The following is an 18,748-nucleotide window of genomic DNA, read 5'->3' as shown; positions in this document are numbered from 1 at the left end:
GCAGCCTCCTCCTGATCTTTGTGCAACTTGTCTGACAATCTATTTCCCTCTGGGGCTTTTGTCCCAGACGCTATCCCAGCAACATCTTCCCACTCCAGACCTCATTACCCGCCCGAAATAGCAGAGTAAGTCGGTGGGAGGTAGGGCAGGGGCTGGCAGTGCACCGGAGGCGGCAGGCTGGCCGGGACGCACCGGCCGGACTCAGAGCACAGAGTCTGGAGAAGAGGCGACCTCGCGGGATGCTGGGGCCTCCCTCCCTTACAGTGGTGCTGCCTCACACCCCGCCTGCCAAAGCAGCTCGAGTAGCCGAGCTGAGAGCCTTGTTTATAAATTCTTTTTATGATGCACATTAAATATTTTCCACAACACAGACACTTCTCTTCTTTCTCTTTTCCTTTGACACCTTTTCCCCAGCAAAGCCCTAGAACTACTGCTTGCTGTGGCCTCATTTAGTATCGTCATCGTCACCACGCATTCATCCTCATATAAAACAGAAATCTATTCCATCAAGCACTTAACATAAATATTAAAATAATGGAAGGGACAAAATATAAATCTACATACAACTTCATGACTACCATAGCACCTATTACCATGACAAAGCAAATTCTGGTTCAGGGGGAAGGGAAAAAGGATGAGGAGAAAGTTAGGAAGAGGGATTTTGACTGTCATTAAATATGTAAATCACTCTTTTAAAATTTTTTTTTGTTTTGTTTTTGTTTTAAGGTTGCCAACCTTATTAAAATTCATTTCACTAACCAGCTCGTTCTATGTCACTATGGATACCAAAGAACCCTTTTAAAAACTTCGGTGAGGCGGGGGTTTCTCAGAATAAAAACAAAACAAAACAAAACACGGCGACTTTCTGTTGGTGCTTTCATGACAAGTCCTGCCACGCGCCCCTCCCCTGCACCCACCAGTCCACAGAAGGGCAATTCATTTACAAGTCCAGTTCTCAGTCTCCCAGGATGAGTTTGACAAAAGAGGCGACGTCTGTCTCTTTGGATTCGTGCAGGGTGAAGAAAGGATGTTGCTGGGAAAGAAAAGGGAAAAAAAAAACAGAAAAGTTTATTATTCACAACGCAGAGGACCAAACCTAAAACCTTTTCAGACAATCTTCTAGACAGTGAAAAAGATTTTGTTGCTAGCATCATAATATTGGGTTTTCCGTGTTTTGCAGCTGAGCCAAGTCGGGGAGCCTGAGGGGCTACTTCGTGAAGGCCACAGATTTGTGCCGCCCTCTCGGATTCCCTCTAAACCCTGGGATGGCTGAGCTGGGCTGCTCTCAAAGCAAGGGGAAGTATTAAAAAACACTGCCTCCATCTCTAGCACATCATGCCCTTCGGTACATGCTGGCTCGCAGCTCTGCGGTGCCCCGGGAGGAGACGTGCTCCTCCTGAGGTGGTGGTTACCCACCCCACCGCGCGCCAGCTCCGACGGGAGCAAGGAAAACCTTGCAGGAAGGCTGACTGCAGTGGGTTTTCCCTCAGCTTCCTGCTTTATCTGTGTATTTACCCTCTGGTGACTTTTGAGTCTCATTTCTTCCCTGCAATTGCTCATACTCGCAGCAAGAGACGGCTACTTTACCCCTAACCACCGCAAAGAGGAAAGCCATCCCGGCTGGAAAGCCATCCGCAGCTGTATGTTTAACTACTTAATCGTGACCAACATGGGAAGACATCCTGCCAGAAAATCTTGCCTACATTTCAACACAAATGGAAAAATATCTGTAAGGAGAAAAAAACACAACCAAATGCCCCCTGACAGCCACAGCAAAGCCCCTCTCTGCTAGCACCAGCAATTCAGTTTGCTACCGGGGGCTGCGAAACGTCAGCTGAGATTAGCCAACTTCCACCTGAAATCACCAAACGCTGTTTGACACCCACTGCCCTGGCAGTTAATTGTATTTATTTGCATGGAGGGTGTCAGAGAGAATGAAAAGGCAGCTGGGGCCCTGCAGGGCTCATAGGTGACCTCCACTCTGTGCAAAATGTTGTTGTGCTTCCCACACTCAAGCTGGGAGAGCTCCGTTTGATTCCTGACCCTCTCATTTCAAGCCAGATTTTTAAAGACAACTTGGGGTTTCCAGGATTTTTCAAAGCTGCCCCTTACCTCAGACCCTGAGCGTTGGCTATTTCAAGGATCATTTTATGGCAGTGGCCAAGTGGAGGGAGAAGAAGAGCAAAGAAAAGAGGTGGGCTTGAGCGGAAAGTTATCCAGTGAATAAAAAGAGGCAGCTCTGAGCAGCCGGGAAGCGACCCAAAGACACACCAGCAAGGAAGAGGAAGCACAATTATGTGGGAAACAGAGCTGAAATGGGTTGAGGCAAGGATCCAGGCATAATTTAAGGTCTCCCTGGGTCAGACAGTCACGGGAATCAAAGTGTCCTGAATAACTCCTTGAGAGATGGCCCAAATGGCCTGTTATGTTATTCTCCCACCATGATGCCATTGCTTTCACATTTCAGCTAAGTTGTACCCAAAGCAGAGCTACCGCAACCTGGAAGCACCCACAAGCACGACATGGGTGGCAGCCAGCCCCGTCTCTCAGAGAACCCAACTCCTTTGCAGTGACTGCGCCTGCTTATAGCACAAAACACCCTGTGCCAGGTGGGATGTGCTCCATGCAATGTGCAGACCACCAGGGAGGAGCCCTGCAGTAGTTTCATGCTCCACTTCACCTGGGGAAGTGGGTTTTAAAATGAAATTAAGCATCCGTATCAGTTTTCCTGATGCTCAAGATAGCACAGAGTCATATTTTCCATGAGAAACCTCAATTCCACAGGAAAGCAAGGGAGAAGTCTTGGTCTAAATGACAAGTCCAATCCAGTACCGCAACTTAATGCCATAAGAGAGAGAGGAGGGAGGAAAAAAAACAACAAAACAGCAACCCTCAACCACAGGACCTCACAACATTCATGTCAGCCATAAAATACCACAGCATTGAGATACTCTGGAGAGGTGATCCAAGAACCTAATTCAATAGAAATGCGCTCGCTTGCCAGTGGGTATTAATGCTGCAACAGACGGAGCTGCTCCGGTGAACCTTTTTGATAAAAGGCCATTTGGCAAACTTCAGAAATTTGCTTAAAATATATATGTATTTATTCAATAATAAAAAAAAAAAAAAAAAAGAAATGAAAAAAAGCCATAAACCTCGGGCCTCCCTTTGTCTGAAACCAGTATTTGGGCAAACTGTGTGTAAATCAGATCTATATATAGTCTAATTGCATTACAGGGCCTGGCAAGAAATGCCACAGGAATTATTCATTGCTTACCACTCACGTTCAAAAGGTACATGGATTCCCAGCATGCCTTGCAGCTAAAGAGCACCTTAAACCCTGGCACCTTCACACCACCGAGGTCCCACACCTCTGAGCAGACAGTGTGAGGTAGCCATGAGGCAGACTCCCTGGATGGCATCGTGCCCATCCTACAAGTTATGGGGCATGAGACACCAATGCCTGAGGGAATTCTGCAGCAGTTTCCAACCTTAACCCAGAAGATCTTGCCAGTGGCACTGGACAGGGGTGGGCATGTAGGGACAGGCAAGCACTTGGGTCAGGAACTTCAGAAATAACAAAGTTAGGCACCTTCCTGGCCTTAGCAAGCTGTGAATCAGGTGAGAGTAAAAAAGGGACTAGATGCTTATGGGAGTGAAACACTGACTTCCCAAGCTCTCCTGCTTTTTGCTGGCTATTAGGAGCACCAGGATCAATACCAGAAAGTCAGGAGAGAGAAGCTGTGGAGCCCTAGCAGAAAAATCTGACCACAGACCCTGTTCTTGCCAGCTCCAGCCCAGAGCTCTGGCTGAGTACACACCAGTGTCTGCACTGCTGGGAGTTCAGCAGCAGTTAAGTGCATCTGACCTCAAAGCCCTGCACTGCCTTGCATTTCCCCCATCATAAGCCTTTATCAGCATTTTCTTCCTTAGTTATTCCTCCGTCCTAGACATGCTCACAGCAAACAGTCTCTAAGCAGCAGATGAAATTCAATAACCGGAATTATTAGTCATAGACTCGTCTCTGTCCCTAACATCCAGGAATTGCTCCAAAAAAGTCTCCTCTCCAAGGCACCATGACAGTAAAGCCTAGCAAGCCACTCAGCTCCGGCAGCCCAGGAGGAGCATCCGTGGTGCATCCATTTCACTTAGGTGTTTGAAGCCATCACACAAACCCAAGAAGAGGATTTTATCCTTGCTAACTGACTCTTCACAGCCTCATTCTTGTCCCTTAGCAAATTTGTTAACTACTTTTACATATTTTTCTCCCTTGATCTGACTGGAATAGCACCTGAACGACATTTTGAAGAGCATCTCCGATTTGCAGTCACCCTCCCAAGACACTGAAGTGCCGCGATTCTCACATCTGTTGGGAAAATAGAGATGCTAAGTATCCCGAGTCACCAGTCACCATTGGAAACCCTGTCCTCAGCATCTCATTGTAATCCATCTCAGCTCTGAACCAATACACTGCTTAATGCAGGCACACTCACCATAAGCTCTGGGTATGTTGGCCGTTCTTTGGAATTCTTCTTCAAGCTTTAATGAAAAAACAGAAGAAAAAAATTAAAAGTTACAATCTGTGTGCAATTTGAGCAAGGCCATAAAATTACACCATGACAAAAGCAAGGTTTCAAGTCCCTGCAGAGTAAGTTCGATTACTCATCCGTATGTTAAGCAAACAGCTTAGGCCTTGAGGACACCTCCAGCCAACACAGCCTGCACGTGGGCCCCGTATGGTAGGTACGCAGCGCTGGGTACACACAGGTGTGGTGAGCTCAATCAAGGTCAAACAAGAGATCTGGAAACACCATATACCAGTGCCATATACCAGTCACGACACTGCCTGTTGCTGGGAGCCAGGTACAATTGGTTTCTTGGGTACCATCCAGTAGGCCAGGGACTAAGGGAATGAATACAGCCTCCAGCCTCTGATTGGGAGTGGTGACCGAGTGGCTCTGAAGCACGTGTACAACTATTTGTTTATCACCGTGCTGTTATCAGCGGGGATGGTTACATGGGACATCCTTTTTTTCTCCTCTCCTACAACAGATGGCTCTGGAGGGTTGTAGCTGGAAGTTATTTTGGTTTGCCTCCAGCAGAAAATAGCTTTTAAAAGACAGGACGTAATCTCTACTCACTTCCTGACAGTGTATTTAGGGGAAAGACACTTGGAGCAACTTGAAAAGATCTTCACACACGTACACGTCGGTGGCGGGGAAAAGGTGTCACACTGAGCAAAACAAAAGTGAGAACCTCGGTGATGATAAGTCGCTCCTCTGCTGGGATTTGCCAGAGCCCAGAGGAAGCAGAGGACACACACTGAATAGATATTTCCTGCTTGCTGTGTGTAGCGGGCTCATGTTCAGTGTCATGTTGTGAATGAACAGAGGAACCTAGTAACGATACGTGCCAATATTGCCGAACTGAAGGTACAGGATGTGTCACATCCTCTGAGCTCAAAAGCAGCCCAAGCTGCGATGCTAAGGTGAATTTGAAGATTAGGTGTGTCCAGAAGCAGGATTTGGGTATAATCCTCCTAATTTAGACTCTCTACAAAGAAAAAACTTGCTCCCAGGTTACTAACACCAGGAAATCTGGTGACAAGTTATTGAAATCAATGCAAGTCTTCAGGAATGAAGAGCCATATTTGGATGTGATCCTGACTCAGACATCCCAGAAACTTCCCTGCAGGGGCTACAGGTAATCAGGCTCTCGCTGCCCCAGGCAGCAGATGGTATGATTCACTCTGCGACCTCTTAAATTTGAGATAGGCCTCAGCCAGGCCAATCTTGATAAATTGAGTTGATGTGACCTGGTTCGGTGTCAGAAGAAGTTCTCAGACTCCAACAACACAAACCAATCTGCAGCCAAAGCGCACTTCTCCAAGTCCATGCCACTCCACTGGCATTGAGGGATCTTCAGTGGTCCTGGAGGATAGGATTTGCAAAGAGAGGAACCGCCACATGCTCCCCCAAGCATGAGCTTTCAAGACATGAGTGCTACTCAGCAGGGTCATTCTTCTCCCTGCAACCATCATGAACGGCTGTGGATATCTCACTCCTAAATCAGCCCACAGCTAGAGCTGCAAGACACCATGATTGCAAAAGCAAAATACTCAGTGGGGAACAACAGCCTGCCTGGCACAAACAGGCAACTTTGCAATAACAAGTAGTGAGCCAGCAGCATGGGAGAAAGGCAGCCGGTCCAAAATCTCAGCGTGGGCCTTGCAAAAAACGGTGGGCATTTTGTGAGAGGGTTTTTCCAAGCCAGCTCCCACCTCTGATAGACACAGAGCAGTGTGGGCACAGGCAGGTATTCCCCAGCGCGGGTCGGTAGAGAGGCGTGCAGCTGAATCACAGGAACCTTGAAAAAATGTCTGAACAAGACTCCGAAGAATCTGAGTGTCGGTACTTGAAGTCCCCAGGCAGGAGTGGCTGATAATCCCCTTCCTGGGTCACAGCAGAGCCGGCCGGGCTCCAGGCCCTGATGCTGGCAGCTCAGGAACAGTCTCACATTTCTGTATTTGTCGATCTGCCGTCCTTTCTTGGCTACCATGCAAACCCACCATCCACCTGCCAACTTGGCAAGCCGCGGATGGCACTGCAGCGCCTGGAAAATAAAAACGCCTCCCAGGCGGTTTCCAGGGAAGCTGGAGGGAGAAGCAGTCAGGAGCCGCGGGGCCGCTGCCAGCTCTCTTTGAACCATACGATGAGGGCAGCTGTGAGTCTCCTCGGGTGCTGGGAGAGCCTGTGCTTTTATGCAGCTCTCGCAACCTCCAGACAGCGCGCATCTGCTCCAAACCCTTTTCCTACACCACAGCCAAACTCTCCCGCTGCTTCCAGCTCCGAGTCCCACGGAAAGCAGCGCAGCAGCCCGGAGGGCCCCGGTAGCAGGACGGGCTGCTGACCAAGGCCACCACAGGGCAAACTCTGCACCGCCCCTGCCCTCGGAGCCATGTCCCCCCGGGAGTGGGAGGCAGGAGGCCGCAGCCATTTTGTGCTCTGCTCCCCTTCCCCTGAACCAGCCCTGGGGACCTGAGGGGCCCGGCGGCCCTGCCCACCCCTGCCCCTGCTGCCATCCTGGCCACAGTGCTGCAGCTGTGGGGGCAAGGGGATTAAGAAAGTCTTTGAAATCCCTTCCTCTTGTGTGCCCCCCACAAAGCAACCGAGCTTGTTCCTCGTCACATAAGGAACATAAGTTCCTCGAAACAGAAGAGGTTTCAGTTGAATATGAGGAAAAACTTCTTCACTTTGAGGGTGACAGTGCACCGGCACAGGCTGCCCTTCTCTGGAGATATTCAAAGCCCGCCTGGACGCTGTCCTGTGTAACATGCTCTAGGAGAACCTGCTTTAGCAGGGGGGTTGGACTGGGTGATCTCCCAAGGTCCCTTCCAACCCCTGCCAGTCTGGGATTCTGTGATTCTGTCACCTCAGGCAGGGAAGACCCCCACAGCCACCATCACCGGTGCTCAGGCCAAGGGAGCGCATTGCCTGCACAGCGCCAGGCCCCCGCCCGTCCCTCCCGCTCGGTGAGGGCATGAAGCCCCATCCCTTCCCCCAGGGGGATGTTTTGTTCAAAAATTTGGGTTGTACCCCAGAGAGACGCCTGTGGGGACAGGGATGCAGGAGGCCGCTGGCGCCTGCCCTCCCCGGCCTTCCCACAGCATGGTGGAGGTGAGCAGGGCCAGGGCGAGCAGGACCGAGGCAAGCGGGGCCAAGCGGGTATTTTACCATTGCGAGGTAAAATCGACGAACTCCGCTGAGAATTTCTCCGCCGGGAGCTGCGGCGATGGCTCCTCCACCACCTGCTTGAGCTGCTGGAAGGGCGTCCCCCAGGAGTCATAGGGAAAGCGCAGGATGGCCAGCTCGATCTGGGGAGACAGAGCCCGTGCCTCAGGCATCGGGGGTGGATGCCCCACGGCTCACCCTCCCACCCCACGGATTTCGGATTCCTGTGTGCCCACCCAGGGGTGTGGTTTTTTTAGGCCCCGCACAAATGCATGACATTTCCTCACCCCACCTGGCCACAACATCTTGCTTAACCTCCCCCCAGCAAAAGGGAAAGGCCTGAGGAGACCCAGCAGTCTCCATAGTCAATCCTCTGTTACCCTCATGTTAGACATCACTTGGGAAAGGTTAGAAATTAAAAAAACCACCCCATGTTGCAAAGGGTAACCGCGCTATAAAATGACTCTGCAAGCAGATGGATTCCCCCTGAATGCTGCATGGGAGACGCTACCCATCCCTCCTCTTCTGAGGGGGACTTTGCTAATTGCTAAGTGCTGAGAGTATTTTTTTGTGCTTGAAATCCAACCTGCTCGAAGGCGACAGGACGTGCGGCACCAGACGCCCTCACCTTAGCCCATGCTGCCATCTCCCGGCAGCCCACAGCCACCCCAGCAGAGTCATCCCCACCAAGGTGGCACCCCACCAACACGTCCAAAAACAGCAAGGAGTTGACAAAGCAGCTCCATCCTCCTTCCCTTCCACCCTGTGGCACGCTCCCTGGTACCCCCAGAGCTCTATTCCCCTTCCCACCCCGCCACCTTCCCAGGGAACCAGTGCCACTAGTGTCAGGGGGCTATGGGGAGGAAAAGGAATCCATGCGCAACACTCAACCCTCCTGGCATCATTGCAAGCCCCCAGGTCACCCTACCATTGTGATCCCCAGGCTCCAGATATCAGATTTGACGCTGTACCCCTTCTGGTTCAGCTCCGGGTTAATTCTTTCAGGCTGTGAACAGAGACAAAGACGGTTGAAGAACAGGGATGGCCCCAGTGCAATGCCCACACCCAGGGCTCACTGACCTCGGACAGGCCAGGACCACGTACGCCCATGCCACCAGCTTGCTCCCTTGGTTGTCACGGGGCCAGATCTGGTCCCACAGCCTTGCCAGTAAGGGCAGGCAGTGACATGGGTCACCAGAAGCAGATGGTACCTGCACCATGGATTGGGGTTGTGGAGCTGACCTGGCACATCTGGCACGCAGGGGCTGACAAGCCTCAATTCTCCAGGACCATTTTCACCCTGTGCAAGTGCTCCATAGAGAGCAAATCCTGAACAGCAGCTCCCGGGAGGAGTCTGAGGGACCCCAATCCCTGGGGACTGTTTTTTCTCCCAGATGGAAAGTATTACCGTCCCCACAAGGCAAACGGCAAAAATGCAACACAGAGTAACTGCAGAGCCTTCCTCAAGGTCACCGGGAGGTGATAAGGCAGCAGGAAGCTGTGCCCAGGAGATCTGATCTGACCCATTGGATCTGTCTCCCCTCTCTTCCCCTTTACAAGTAACTTCAGGGATACATCTTCCAAAACAAGTCCCCAGGACGCATGCCGGAGACTGATCCTTCCCCCTTTAGGATGACCTGATGCCCAGGCTCATGTTCCTCTGGCTGTCCCGCAGCACCTTTCGCACGCAGCTTCTCTGCGGCTCAACTTACAGCCATGTAGGGTTTGCATCCTGCATCCATGGTTTTAGCAACCGAGTCAACGAGGTAACCGCTAATTCCAAAATCGCACATTTTCACCTGCCCCTGCGTATTGATCAACACGTTAGAGGGCTTTACATCTGCAAGAAGGAACACATACCACAGTCACTGTCATGCATGGGTGGCTGTGCCAAGCCAAAAAAAGCCAAAGAGCTTCCTATCAGCAGAGGGCACCAAAGGTGCCTGTGCACCCCCCTGCGCTTTGTGCATGCCAGAAACCCAGCTGGCTGCAGACACTGCAAGTTCAGGTGACTGCCTCATGGGCCTGTCGTATCTCCTGCAAGTGTCCCTTCACTTCCAGACTCCACTTTTTGATTTGGGGGGGCTGGGAAGTAACCCTGCATGTAGCCATCGCATCCCACCACACAGGGGATGGCCACGGACATCAGAGCGCTCGCAGGGGAACAGCTCGGCAGGGTTGGAGGTGTCTCCAGAGGATGTCTGCGAACGGCTGGAGCTCTGGCATGTCCCATGCCATAATCTGGATCTGGTCACATGCCAGCAAGAGCAAAAACCCATGGGGAAAGGATCAGAGGCGGGCAGGAAAGGGTGAAGAGGAGCAGTGCGAAGGAGGCAGCAGTAAACAAAGACAAGGATCAAGATTTCAGATGTGGCCTTAATTTTAAGGATACCAAGCTTGAAGGCAATGTGAACAGCAGCAGGCATGTGGGTGCTCCACACCTTATGGAAATCAGGCCAGTGTCTCATCTATTTATTACCAACAGATTTATCTGCTTCCCATCACGGCCTTATAATCCTGGGTGCATTCACACTTGCATCACACTCGTGAAGGCAGTTATAATCACCACCAGAAAGGGAATTAAGGCAGAGAAAGAAGCCAGTAAGTGATATCCATGAGAGGTGCTTTCCGGCACAGCCGGCAATCGCTCCCTGGGAGGCTAATCCAGATGCAATCCCAGCACAGCACAGGTAGTGCAGGCTGCCCTGTTTTCTCCTGTCCCAGCACTGATCCTCAAAAGGGAGCAATCCTTTCCCGGAAATAAGAGGTCTCTTCTGCCAGAAGGTCCTCTGCCTACATCTGATAAACTATTAAACAGAAGAGCTGAAACACCATCCGAAGGAGGCCAGAAGCTGCTTCTGAGTCCTGCGTATTAGAACTGGGTGGTTTACAGTTCGTTAACACCTGCTCTCTAATCAGCATTTTGCAATCAAAAGCTTCAGGTATCTGAGATCCTCACCCATCTGTTACTATGCTGGAATAAGACAATTTTCAATGGAAATCAAACAAGTAAACAGAAATCCAGAAGCCGAGCAGCGTTTTCCACCTACTGTAAATGATACAGAAGGCAGAAACTCAACCCCCGGCCACATGCAGAATGTACAAAATGTGACTGCCTGCTAAAGCTGAACCCTGTTCGCTTCAGATGCTCCTTTCCCTGGCAGTCACACACTCCAGAGAGGGCTTTTTCCTCTTCATGACAAACTGAAAATGACCCTTTAAAAATAAAGGTGTCAAGCAGCAACACTGCAAATTTGTTTCTAAGTGTGTTCATGGCATCTTTGAGATGCTCTAGAGGGGAAAATGTCAGAAGAGTTTAAGGAGGGTATTTATGATTCCACTTGAGGCTATTTTAGGTATGGAAGTATTCTGCCCCACCAGTGCTCAGGGAAGCTCACAGAAGGGGATGAGGATGGTTAGATCACTGCATGAGGCATCACGCTGGCATGGAGACGCCTCTCACCACACGTCAGCACGGAGCTGTCGAGCTAGGGGAGAAGCCTTCGCAAAGCCTGATCCAAAGCCCGCCAAAGTCAGAAGGAAAAGTCTGGTTTAATTTTGCAGAGGTGCTGAAGCAGACCATGGATTTAGACCGTGCGTTAGGGAAATGCAACCCACGGGGAAACAGCCCTTTCTCTGCCAGCACAATCAGGCTGGAGCTCGCTTCTCCTCCACCTCGGGGGAACACTGGGACCAGCACGCAGTTTTTAAAGAGCAAACCAGTAGGCATTTCCCCTGACTAGGTTTTGCTAGTCATGAGATGCTGGAGAATATTTTTGCTGTCAAAGGCCTGTTTTATCTTGGGTATTTTGGGAGCCCTGTGCCTGGCCGCAAGGCCAGCCCTTGAGAGGCTGAGAGCGCACGGCGCAGGGCAGACAGACAGCAGCATGGTCATGGCTGCGTGCCTGGCACTTACCTCTGTGGATCACGGAGAGCTTACTGTGTAGATGTTCTAGTGCTTTTACAATCTGAAACAACAAATCTAGAGTGAATCACAGCTGGCAGCACCATGATGAGGAGGAAATGCTATCTGGCTTCACCTGCCCCATCCTCACCAGACCTCCCTGGAGGGAAGGAACGACATCTCCCACAAGCCCTGCACTGCACCCTCACAGCAGCCCGAAGTGACGGTGGGTACCCAGGGATCTCCCAGGGGCACCAGGATGCTAATGAGAAGGCAAAGGAGCTGCAGGGCCCTCCCCACATCTAACACTGTGCCGCCTCTCAGTTATGCATACAAGCACATTTGGGGTATTTATGCCTTATAAATAACATCATCTCAGACGAGATCCTGGAAGCCAGCTAGGAATGTTCACATGGGCTGGCGCGTGGACCGTGCATTACCCGGTGCAAATACAGCAGGGAGACTGGGTTTAGAAGAGAAACACCCTTTCCCTTCCCTCCTCGCCCTGCTAATACTCACAGAGACGGCTATTTTTCCTAAGATGTCCTCAGGAATCGTCAGGCCTTTGTCAATGACATGTTTGTAGAACTTGTCCAGTGAGGTATCCATCAGCTCCATGCATATCCACACGTCTCCCTGGAGGATAAAGAAAGCAAATATCTGCCCACTGGAACGAAGCATCCTTTCCTCTCCTTTCACGCACAAAGGTCTTCTTTGGCACTTGCCTTTTGCTGGCCTGTTTGCCTCTTCCCTGTCTTTTAAAAGCTATCCAATGAAACTGCCCTGGGCTTTCTCCTTCCCTCCTCCCCAGCTGGAATGAAGCGCTGTCCACTACCATTTAGGGTACATGTTCTGCTGTCTTTTCCCAAAGCAGAGTCCCAGTGATTTAGCCTGAAATCACGAGCACTGAGGTTCCCTACATGCTCAGGTCACTGCAAATGCTCAGCCAGGAAAAGTTCAGCTCTGCAAGAGCTCTGCTTAAAACTGTTCAATAAATCTTGCTCTTCAGAGCTTTCCACATTTTTCCTCCAGGTGGATTTCTCATTGCAAGTCAGAACAATATTAACGCTAGCGGATCAGGCTGTGAGTCGGTTGTCCCCATCACTCAAACCCACCACCAAGCCCCAATGTCTTGGCACAGGAGCCTTGCACGTTCCTGGCACTGGGGCTTGGCTGCCCTTGGCTCCTCCTCACGTGGGAACACATCTCTCCTCGCTACTCAAGAAGTAACTGTACATGACAGATCCTTAGGCTGGGATCGAACAAATCCATATGGTACCATGTCTCCATGACTAGGTGGAGATTAAGCCCCTGGCACTTGGAGGGAGTCTAGACATGGGAATTCAGAGCCTGGGGGAGGATCAAGTCTCCCAGGGGCAGGGCGGCTGATCTCCAGGATGCCATACCTCTCGGAAAAGTGCCCCGTAAAAGGTGACAGTGAAGGGGCAATCTACCGTCCTCATGGAGATATCCAGATCCATCAATAACCTCTTCTGCTCCTGACTGTTCACTGTGGCTCGGATCCGCTGGAAGACAAAGCATTTTAGTGTTGGCTGTCAGCACCTCCGTACCACGCTGCTGCTGCGGCAGGGGGACTTGCCACAGCCATACCTGGGCTGGCCACAGTGCCTTGACATCAGGCCTTTACCCTTGTATGACCCCTCTGTGTGTTACCCTTTTATCGTATCTCTTTGTCATAGGCACATCACAAGCACAGCACCCACGGTAGGAGCACCCCGGTACAACAGAGGCCAATGGCGGCTGAAGGGGTCTCCTCACCTCAGCCCAAACTTCAGGTGATTTTGCTCTTCCCTGCAAATGCCACTCTTTTTGCAACAGCCAAAAGTCACTGTGGCTTGGGAGAGGAGAAAGAAGCAAGTAAACAAATTCCAGGCTGGTGGAAACCTGTGACTTTTGGAGTTGCAGTGGACGTCTATTTACGTCAGCAGACTTTGGTCACAGGAGAGGGCTCCAGCCCTGCTGCCAGAGCCCACGTACTCCCCATGGCTTTGGGAAGTGGTCTCCCAGGGAAGAGATGTGATTTATGTGAAATACCTGGAGACCCTCAGCTGGGAAGTACCGCAAAGGGGCATGACACAGTCCAACGCAGGTCATACACACATCCCAGGCTCCTTGGCCAAAGCCACTCGAGGTCAGTAATGGGATAGAATTAAACTGTTCAGCATCGCAGATACAAGTAATAGTAATAGCCTGAATGTTCCTGCCGTACCCTCTTCAGATCTTCCATCATACTCAGAGAGGTCTTTTGCAGTTTGGCGAACACCAAAGCAAAGGAGAAGACCAAATGCAGAGCACAGAGGCCCTGACACACACCCCGGCATCTGCAGCAAAGTCCATCCACAACCAAGGAGCTAAGAATTTTCCTTCCGTTTGCTCATAGCTTCCAGCTCTGCATCTTTTTTTTTTTCTTATTCTGAAAGGAAACTTGAGCTAAAATTCAGCCAAGCAAAAACCGGCCCTTCCCAAAATACAAATTTTCCCATGACTATTTCCCTAAGCTGCAAGCTTACAAGTCTAAATTGTTGTTATGAAAACTTTTCATAATCGTATCTACGAGCCTGTCATGAATCAAGATCCCACTGTAGCAGACAAAATGTGAAAGTCCCAACAAAAATTTCCTGTTCCCAAGAGACTAAAAAAGTCCCAGCTGAAGAAAATCATCTTATGCAATCAAATGTACAGTACACTCTTCTATACAGTTACAATTAGGGTGCAGAGCCCTGAATCTGAGGGTATATCTATATAAGAAAAAAATGGGCATATGTAAAAAATGATGGCAAATAGCTTGTAAAATCCTAGCAAAACCAGGAATATGGTAGACAAAGGTGAACATTGAGTTTGTATGCTCTACAATGCTGGAAACACGCGAGCATCATACTTTTAAAACACATCCCTTTTCTTGGTTCAGTGGCCCAAATCTACCTCGCCACTCTTTGCCCCTGTGTAGAAAGAGGATTTTATAAGGAAAGAGGGAAATCTCGGTGAAGGCATGCATCGGAACAAGCGAGATTAGGAATGTGCACAAGCGAGAGCGCAGAGGGTGTCCACGCACGACACAGACACAAAGCACCTCGGGAGGCTCACTCTACCTTTACTGCCATGATCTGCCCGCTAGGCATGTGCCGCATCTTCTCCACCACCCCGTACGCACCTCGTCCCAGCTCGGAGATGGGCTCCAGGTCATCAGCTTTCACCTCAAAGTTCTGCGGGGGGACAAAAAAACCATCAGCGCGAAGGTGGCCGCTGTGAGTAGGCGCTACGCAAGGGAGCAAAATGCCCCTAGCATCTAGCCCTGCTTGGCACATAAATTCACCCCTGTGCATCCCCCTCCCTAGCTGTGTCCAGGAGGCTAGAAACAAAATCATGGTCCTCAGGGGCTGTCAGGAGGATTAACTGCATGAGCGGGATGAGCAGGGAGCCTGCGCCGAGGAGCACGCTGAGCAGTGTGAGTAGGCGCTACGCAAGGGAGCAAAATGCCCCTAGCATCTAGCCCTGCTTGGCACATAAATTCACCCCTGTGCATCCCCCTCCCTAGCTGTGTCCAGGAGGCTAGAAACAAAATCATGGTCCTCAGGGGCTGTCAGGAGGATTAACTGCATGAGCGGGATGAGCAGGGAGCCTGCGCCGAGGAGCACGCTGAGCAGGGCGGGCGCAGGAAGGACGGCTCCATCGGCGGGATGCTCTCGCCCCGGCCACCCGCACCCAAGTGCCCCTCCCAGCCACCTGCCAGCACCTTCCCTTTCTCCATCCTCTAAGGGCTGGGATGGAAAACGCCGCAGCAGCTTCTCCCCTAGGAATCACCTTCAGTCTTTTACTTTATTTTATTTTATTTTTTAAATTTCCTTCCATCCTCCTCCTCCCACAAACAATCATGGAAATAGCTCCATTTTTGTTTTAAGGCCTGTAAAAGCTTATTTCTCCAGACCTGTAGATGGGCCAAATACCATCTGAGCGTGCCCCATTTTTAAACCACGGAGGATTTATTTTGTCTAGCATTCGAGATCTCTTTCTCCTGGCTTTACATAAAGGATGACTTTGTCTGGAGCCCTGCATTCTAACCTGCCCTTCTCCCTTCTGCCATGATATCGTGCAGCAGCTCTATTTTTTGCTTATTATTATTTTTGGAAGTTCAAAATACGCCTTTGCTACTAAAACCAGCCATTCTGTTTGCCGAACGCACAACCACATCAGTCAATCATCCTACAGAAAGAAGCGGGTTATAATGAACTGATTCACGGTGCAGAATCCCAACACCGCTTTTTGCCGGCACAGCAGAAAAAAAACCCTGCAGCCTGAAATGTGCTGGCTGGGGATGCCACGGCGTGCAGGGCCCATACACTGCGTTACTGTGCGCCCGGGCATTCCCTCGCAGCTACGGCGCCTGCAAAAGGAGCCCTGACTAAGATTTTTGTGTACGGGCAGAGATGTGAGCATCGCTGACTGCCGGACACTGCTCCTACTGTTCAACAGGACCCTCTCCAAAAAAGCACTTTGACTCTCTCAAGGCCACTCTTAAATTTAGCAGCGAAGTTTAAAGGGAGAGGAGGGAAAGTGGCTTTCCCTAGGGGTGAGTGTGGAAGAGGGAGCACATCCTAAAGGAACTTGGCTGGACAAAGAGGTAACAGATCTACAGGAAACGCACGCCATGGCATGTCAGTCCCTCCGAGGTAGCCACATATCTGCGTCCGTAAGAGAGACTGAGCTCTGGGTTTTGCAAGCGCGTTTCTCTCTGCGCCTTCCAACACGGGCTCTCTGCCTCCGTGCATGGAGCCTTTCTGGAGCACTTGAGCTTTTCCTCATCCCTGGAACTGCAGGGGAGAAATTATTTTCTTGGAGCGGGTGCTTGCTCTAGCAGCAGGCATTTTCTCTGCCTCAGCGCTGCATCATTTTGCTCCAGAGGCATCTCATATGCTTTCCACCTTCCAGCCCCTGCTCCATGCCAGGGAAAATACAAAATGCAAAATGAAAGAAAAGCATCCAAAGATAGACATTATAGAACGCTATTGGATTAGCATTTCACTTCATAAATTAACTGCTGACACCGAGGCCTATCTTTTGCACCTAGTAAATTTATTGCCCAGCTTTAAAGTGCTTTTATGAATGCTGTTGTGCCATTTTCTCCTATCAAAATAGCTGTCCTCGGATTTGGTTTTTCCCTGCTATTTTTTTAGAGCATCAGGTGGACTGGTTTCCATGCTGTCAGAAGGATTTGCTTCCAGGACAGGAAGATCTACCCTGAGTTAGACTCCTGATGAGATGGCCTTCAATATTAGCAAAGGGAAATACTTTGGATGAAGGCTTTAAATCAGCAAAGACACTGCTGTTAACAATCCCCGTGGTTTATAATCGTTATTTCCAGGGGATTCGCTGCACCTTCTTGAAGCAAGGAAGGAATCTGCAGCTGGCCATGGGGCCACTGGTCCCACGCAGAGAGCCCTCACTGGAGGAGCACAGCCACCAGACACTGGTCATCTCTCCCTGGCTGGAGGTGGCTGCCAGGGCTCACAACAAGCTCTTCTTAGCTTTTAGTCATCCAGCAACTGCCCTCCTTCTCAAGCAAAATGGGCTACATTTTTTTTTTTAATAGCTGGTGTTTATTAACCTGCCCTTTTTGGGGGGCTGAAATTAAGCAGTCCCACAAGCAGCCAGCACCACAGCAGCCAGCCCATGATGGTCACCCGCCCCCAGAGGTCTTCTCACCATAACTCCTAGTCTTACCTCCTCGCCAATAGAGATGCAGGCTTTGGAGTCTAGATCTCTGGGTGGCCTGCAGGAGAGAAAAGGGAAAAGATGTGAAAAGTTCCTTACGACGATCAATTTTTCCTCAATGAGTACACAGAACCCCCAGGGCCCCCCATGCCATCCCCTCACACCTTCAGGCCAGCAGCCCTCGCAGCCCTGAGCAGCCTAACCGGTCTCCTAGCTTTGCAGGATCAACAGATACAGCCAAGATTCACAAAGTCACCCCGAAAAGGGGTCAGGAAGGAAGCTGCTGGAGTTGGCATTTCTCACATCCAATTTCCCCATGCAGGAACCGAGAGATTCATTGCGAAAGGCAAGGCAGGTGGCAAGCACCAAATCTCTGCCAGCCTGTATGAAAAATGGATTAAACACGCATAAAGGTCTAAAACCACTGTAAATTATTACCTAAGTCCTACAGCACGGGTTAACAGGCTAATAAAAGTCAATCCTCAAGCAAGCAAAGAGAGCCAAGCTGGCTGGAGTTGCAAAAACTGCCTTAAAACCACAGGGTTTTCTTTTGCAAGGCTGAGTATGGAGGAAAGGGGATGCATTTTTATGCCTTGACCAAATGCATGTTACTCAAACTGGGTGGCAGAAGTGCCACATTGGTTAAAACCAGGTGTCTGTCCTGGTTTTAATTTTTCCTGGGCATTAAGCAGCACGTGAGACATGTACCATGGCCAGTGATGGGTAGAGGGTGATGGGCTGAGACCCCCTGGTTGTACCTGTGGCTACAAGAGAAATGCAAGGGCTGTTAAGTTATTACCCTCCCTAAAGGTGCCAAAATTAACTGAGGTGTTTTGCCCCTGCTCCTCGTGACGGGTCCCCGTTATCCCAGACCTGCAAGCACGAGCCCCAGGTGCTGGCCGTGACCGGCCACTGGCCCCTGGCCACGGCAGGGCAGCGCAGGCGCTAGCAAAGGCTGGAAGGCAGCTGGGGCTCGTGGTTTTCTTTTTATTCTGCCTTAGTGTTTGCAGACTTACGTGGAGCTTGTCTGTGGTTGCTCAAATGCTTCTTTAGGAATTTTCAGCCCAGGGTTTCTCTTCTTGCCTGTGAAAAAAGAAAGAGGCAGAATTAAAGAAAGGCTTTTTTGGTTGTTGTTTTGTTTTAATTTGCAAAACACAGCTTGTCCATATTTGTTGACCTTATTTTACATAAATGCCCGGCCAGGCTGGTGGTGTAGACTCAGGGCACAGAGTTCAAAACATAAAGTGCCTTTGTTCAGTAACGCTTCACTTAGACCTGCAAGGTCTGGCTGCCAACTTGGTACAGAAAACAGGCAAGAGCTCTGGCAAAGGCAGGCCATGTGAAAATGCAAAGCAAAAGGTATTTCTCCTTCGTCAGCCTTACC

At 50.4% G+C, this 18,748-nt stretch overlaps 1 protein-coding gene across 1 annotated transcript; it reads right to left on the bottom strand.

Moving 5' to 3' along the window:
* Window positions 1–831: 831 nt before the first annotated feature.
* On the bottom strand, window positions 832–18,457 carry MAP2K6 (mitogen-activated protein kinase kinase 6; the record flags this gene model as incomplete). The annotated part of the gene is made up of 11 exons (XM_035901553.1): window positions 832–1,033; window positions 4,494–4,539; window positions 7,734–7,873; window positions 8,659–8,736; window positions 9,443–9,570; window positions 11,647–11,698; window positions 12,154–12,270; window positions 13,041–13,160; window positions 14,745–14,858; window positions 17,374–17,422; window positions 18,381–18,457. Coding segments are annotated over 11 exons (999 nt in total), but the record flags the coding sequence as incomplete, so codon positions are not given.
* Between the last annotated feature and the right edge of the window lie 291 nt (window positions 18,458–18,748).

The sequence above is a fragment of the Egretta garzetta genome, unplaced genomic scaffold (genome assembly GCF_000687185.1).
Source record: "Egretta garzetta isolate BGI_Z169 unplaced genomic scaffold, ASM68718v1 scaffold19, whole genome shotgun sequence".
NCBI lineage: Eukaryota > Metazoa > Chordata > Aves > Pelecaniformes > Ardeidae > Egretta > Egretta garzetta.
Note: the sequence above shows the minus strand (reverse complement) of the source record. Positions and strands in the feature narration are given on the sequence as shown.